The 6,000-nt window shown below is 36.1% G+C and overlaps 1 protein-coding gene across 1 annotated transcript in view; it reads right to left on the bottom strand.

The window, feature by feature from the left end:
* The window catches only part of DCDC2 (doublecortin domain containing 2), a 169,771-nt gene that overhangs the window by 26,007 nt on the left and 137,764 nt on the right, over positions 1–6,000 (bottom strand). Inside the window, exon 9 of the mRNA XM_011355680.2 lies at positions 3,450–3,550. Coding sequence (XP_011353982.1) covers positions 3,450–3,550 — 101 coding nt within the window. The remainder of the gene's footprint in view (positions 1–3,449; positions 3,551–6,000) is intronic.

Below are 6,000 nucleotides of genomic sequence, written 5' to 3'. Positions count from 1 at the left end.
AGTACCAAATTCTTATTACACTTAAACTCCTAAGAAAAGATATTTGTTCTGGTTTTTCCGAATACATAAAATAATGTGACATTCTTCAGTTTCCCATGAGTTTGAAGATATTAACTCATCTCAAAAATGAAAAAGTCTGGACCTTGGGACAGAATTCAGTCTCTTTTCTGGCTAGAATCTGTCCATAGTGTTCCATTATACACACACAAACGCACATGCTAGCTGATGCCAGTAGAGGCTATCAAAGACTATGAAAGGTCTCAAATTTTACCCTACTTGCAAGCTAACACATTATCCTGCCACAGTCTCATGGATGCTGGCAGAAGCCATGTGACTCTTGGATCAGAGACAAAGGACTTGGTTGCTCACAGCAATGTCAGTACCTAGAGTATCACCACTTATACCCACTCACCAAGGCCCCATTCCTTAGGGGTTTGTGAAGGGGGCTAACTGATACACACAGTGGCTTGTATTTCAGGGGAAGAACCTGATGTTTAAAGAATCTAAATTTTTTTTCCAAATATTTTTGTTGTGGTAAAATATATATAACTTAAAATTTACCATTTTAACTAGTTTTGAGGACACAATTCAATGGCAACAAATCTTCTATCGAGAGTAATAAACCTAAATTTTGTAACATACGGAGACATTGTCTTTATTAGACTGGACAATGAACAAACCTAGAGTTTGTTCCACAGCAGGGTTTCTCAGTATCAACCCTACTGACACTTTGGACTGGATAATTTTGTGTGTGTTTGAGGGCTGTCGTGTACATTACAATATATTTTAGCAGCACCCCTGGCTGCTACCCTCAGTAGCAATCAGTTAATAGCCTTTAGTAATAGCAATCAAAAATGTCCCCAGAAATTGCCAAATATCCCCCATGGAGGCAAAATTGCCGCCAGTTGAGAATGACTGCTCCAGAGGAAGTTACTATCTCTGTCTTCAAGGCTGTTCACCACACAAACATTCTTGAAAAGATAGTCCAGAATGTACACAGACAGTCAGCGCCTCTGCTCACAAGATATGGGGAAACACAAGAGCTCCATAGAGAATTATCTCCCAACAGAGGCCTTGATATTTACTTCTAAAACTTGATCTGCTTTTCAAGCATAGGTAAATTACTTGGCCAATTTGCACATATTTTACACACGTGCGCGCACGCACACACACACACATACACACACACACATTCTTCTTCTTGGTCCTTTAATTAAAGTTACAACATGAACAATTTAGGTGATAGGAAACCAGTTCAGAGACGTTTAACTAGGAATGGCCCTAAAGGCGGTGTGTGTAAAGTATTGTTTAGAGCAGAGCCAAGCAGTATAGGGTGACTCCATTTCCCTTTTATGCAGGATTTTTTTCCTTCCCTGGGTTAATAATTTGTTGGATTTTGTTTGTTTGTTTGTTTTGTTTTGTTTTATTTTATATTTAATACTGTTCCCCTAAATCGCTCATGTGCTTCGAAGTTAGACACACCTGCTTGTAAATCTCAACTCCTTTTTTTGACTGTACAACGCTGGGCAAGTAATTTCACCCACGTGAGCTCACTTTCTTCCTCTGTATGAAGTGTGAATGATAAGATCTATCTCACAGCATTGTCATCACAATTAAATCAGATAAAAGTGCCTAGTAAAGTGCCTGGCACTCAGCAGGTACTTAATAGACAGTAGCTATTGTTCAATGAAGATCGCCATGAGGGCATGTCCTCAGAGTTGAAGATTACTATATGAAGATTACTATAGTGAAACTTTACAATAATTTTTCCACATTCTCACTTGGTTTTTGACAATATTTATAACATTGCTGCTTAGGATATAGAGCAAAAAGGTCACCAGACCATAGAGAGAATGATACTAACCTTTAAACTGATAAGCAGCTCCTGCCAACCTCATGAGTTAGACAATCCCAACTCTATTACTAATAGGATCAAAAAGAAAGTAATTCTTGCCTTTTGTTGCTTGGTTTCATTTCCTTTAAAATGACATCAATTTGTTGATATTGCCCAGCTTTTACCAATCTGTCTAATCAATCTCTCCAGCATACCTGTATTTTAATAAGCTAGCACTCTCCAGACAAATAAGAAATTAAGCTTTGTGGACACTTATCCAAGGCTGCTCAACTGTTATCAGGGATCAAGGCCTCCTGCCCACTGCCATTCCTGTGATCATCAAACTTATAGGTAAAGAAATACCTATCACAGATTTCACAACTTGTTAAGTGATAAACAAAAAGATTTTTCCTTGGGTAATAACACTATGATTTTCTCTTGATATTTGGTGACTTTGGAATATAAATTAGTCTGGTTTTGGCAGCTACTAGGTGTTGTAGATATATGACGGTTACTCTTCTTTGTCTTATGATATTTAATTAAATTAGTTTTGCAGAAGACAAAATTCTATTTTCCCTCAGGAAAAATACCTATAACTGAAGTTTATGAAAAATTATTAGTTGTAGCTAATCTTGGATAATAAATTGGATTTTTGAAATCTGTGTGATTTTTAACACATTAGGCTTTTCATCAGGAAGGTGATGCTTCCAGAAAATGCCAGTGAAATAATCAAGCGGCAATTGCACTACCACACTGTTAAGACAGACACAGCTGAGAAGATCATCTATAAAATTTGCTGGATTACGAAATTTGCTTTTTGTAAAGGAAATATCACATAATAGAGGACAAGTGGCAATTTCTAGTGACTTCTCATTCCCTTGAGCCTGGGATTATGATTTTCCCTCCTCACCTAAATTCCCATCCTCCACTTAGAATTGTAAGAAACCTGGTTAAATTGTATTAAAAAGCCTTACTTACTTTTATTCTGGCATCATTTAGCTAGAATTAATACCTTAGTCTCTTCTATAAGCATGTGCTTACACACACACACACACACACACACGCACGCACAGTACCGTGTTCCATTGGCCTAAGAAATAAAATCAATACACACATAGCAAAAATTCAAGTAGCATTTATATAAGCAATTTCTTTAAGAAAAAAAAAATTCTACCACAATTTCAAGGACCGTAAATGAGAGAATATAAGGGTATTTAAAAACAAAACAAAACAAGACAACCCTACTTTTCTAAATGGAGGATTGTTTTTTGTAGATAAAACGCCAAGCCAATACTTTTTTTGTGTGTGTGTCTAGCTTTCTACCTCTTTATATCTCATATCTAACTCCAATCCACATTATTCTTCAATGCTGTTTATTAAAGACATATCATTTTCCATAATAATTTAAAAAAGACTCTGCAAATGGCTATTCTTTGTAAAAATACTAGGAAGAATTGAAGGTGTTTTGTTTTGTTTTAAAGGTCATTCAGCCACTTCACACCTGAGATGGTTTAGCTAACATATGCAAAGGAACAGCATGGAGCAGATACCACGAAACTTGAGAGAAAAATAGTGGTAATTGATGTGTGCATAATCTTAAAGGCACAAAGATTACCTGATCGACTGGAATCTCAACTTGAGTATCTTCATCTTCTTGGACTTCTGCTGCCCCCCGTGTTTCAGATCTCTCTGCTCCTGCTTTGAAAATGCCTTCATCTGTATTTGAGAAAAACACACAGTGAAAATCAAAATCCAATTGTGACATCGTGTGGCTGAATGCAGAAATTACAATCGAATACATAATGAAGATTGTTTTTAATAAGTTTTTTGGTTCCCTTTGTATTGATAGGATTTTTGTGGCCCCTTTCCCTGCAATCCACATTTTCATTGAGAAAAGGTTTAGTGGCTAAAACAAGGCTGACCCAGCAGAGTAGAGCTCTGTCACAGACTTTTCTTCATACATTGGCTATGATTTAATAATACAACTCTGTACAGGTATTTAGATAAGAAGAATTTCACACCTGTTATCTCTGTTCTTCCCTCCTATCCATGAAATAGTGATGATGCTTAGTGTTTTAAAATACTACTTTTAGAAGCTGTCTTTCCAAAGAGAATGCTATACACTGAATACAATGTATTGAACAATTCTCTCTATTCCAAGTAATAGAAAAAATATTTTTACTGCAACAGAATCATAGAGCTGACTCCACATCCACACAAATCAATCTTTTACTTTGAATACTTCCACAGGATTTTCACAACCTGTGTCTTAAAATTCCTAACTATAAATGTAACGAAAATCTCTAAGACTATAGGTTAATCTCCTTCGACTGGTTTTCCTATGGAAGCAATAATAGCTGTTTTCCATATTTGACTCAGTTTTAATGTCTTACCCCTCAGTCTTCTCTTCTCCAGGCCGAGGAATCAAAAAAAATCACAGAACCATTTGTCTGTCTACTTGCCTCAAGACAGGTTTAAAGCTTCAGTTACTCTCACAGATGTTTTCTCTGTCCAATTTTTAAGGATCTCCAGGGATGGAGGTTTCACCTTCTTTGATAATCTATTACACTATGTTACCCTTGCGGTCTAGAAAATATGTTTTTGTCTTTTATCTTTATTTCTCTAATGGAAACTTATTTCCAAGAGCGCAATTATTTAACATATTTTGCATAATACTACTTCATATTATTAGAGAATAAAAATCATTATTAATTAATACAAAATATATATTTACATTTGTTGAGGACTAATTATACATAAGGCACAGTCTAAGATATGAATGGAATGTAGAGTTTTCCTTCATATCACCTACAGACTAATGAGAAGACAAGAGATGTAAACACAGCAAAATGCCGTAATGGGTAAGTGGTATAGCAGAGCAGTATGGAGGCTCAGGAGATACAGCCAGGTGAAAAAGGAAGAGAGAGAGAGAGGGAGGGAGGTAAAACCAAACTCAAGTTCTTTTTGTTTCTCCTGAAGAAACCATTTTCCTTTTTGATTACTTTTTTTTGTAACTTGACCTGAGGGCTTCTCTACTCACCTTTTTTAAACCTAAGGAAAGCAGAGCTACCCTCAAAGCTAATTACACATGTTGGATTATTCATATGGATTAATTTACTTTGGGGATTACCTACAGCAATCATTTAATCCCACACTGGTTTTTCCCATCCTCCAGCAAAGTATTTTCACTTTTTCTTTCCTTCCATCAGCTCTCATACACGTAAGCGAAACAAAGCAATTGTTTTTCTCAGTTAAATATACATACATAACAGGATACACTCCAAAATCATTACCAAATGATTATTTCGGCATTGGCGGCTATTTTGGATTATCTCTACAACTAACTTCCCCAAGGATGTGGCCCACACAGCATATCTGAAGATTATGTCCTGACTCCATTGTTCCTTACAACTGAGGACATTGATCCAAAACAAAACTGCAGTCAAAAGCTCTGTGATACCAGAAGAAAGAATATAGAAACTAAAACAGAGTATGTAGTGATATTATCATACATGTAGGCCTGGAGAAAAAGCAGAGTTTTGGTAACGCACTCAACAAAGCAATCCTTGAGCTAAGAAAAGCACAGGGAGGGATACTTCAAGGGGCAAGTAAAACAACTTCCAATTACTCTGTCCTAAAGGAGGAAAAGTGAAAGGGAGTAATCCAAGTCTATGAAATTAGAGTCAAAAGGAATAGGGTAAGCATATATATGTCTCTCCATCAAATTCTGAAACTTGGAACTCACAGAAATAATGGTAGAAACAATAAAGCACAAATCCTGCTTTATTCACAGGTGGAGTTCATAATTCCGAGAATGTGCAGAGGCAGAATAAACTTATTTCAGAAAAGGGTTACATGATTTACTAACCGTTACCTCCAAAACGGTTTAAAAAAGGAAAATTAGGTATGTTAGACATTCACTGATACCCTCTGAATTACCTTAGAAGAAAACAATCACACTCACCCACGAAATGTCCCTTGAATAAGCCTTCAGAGACAGATGGATATGCTTTTTTTGGATGACATTTTTGCATTCACATGTTGCTCTTTCTTTTAAAGAGACTACAAAGATAAACCTACAGATACTAAAGGAATATATTCTTAAAGACTCGCATTCATTGAAATGTTTAACTGTATCCAGGTAGTGCTATGAATGGCTTGCAGAT

The sequence above is a fragment of the Pteropus vampyrus genome, unplaced genomic scaffold (genome assembly GCF_000151845.1).
Source record: "Pteropus vampyrus isolate Shadow unplaced genomic scaffold, Pvam_2.0 Scaffold22, whole genome shotgun sequence".
NCBI classification, from domain to species: domain Eukaryota; kingdom Metazoa; phylum Chordata; class Mammalia; order Chiroptera; family Pteropodidae; genus Pteropus; species Pteropus vampyrus.
The sequence above is the reverse complement of the archived record's forward strand: the minus strand, read 5'-3'. Positions and strand labels throughout refer to the sequence as shown.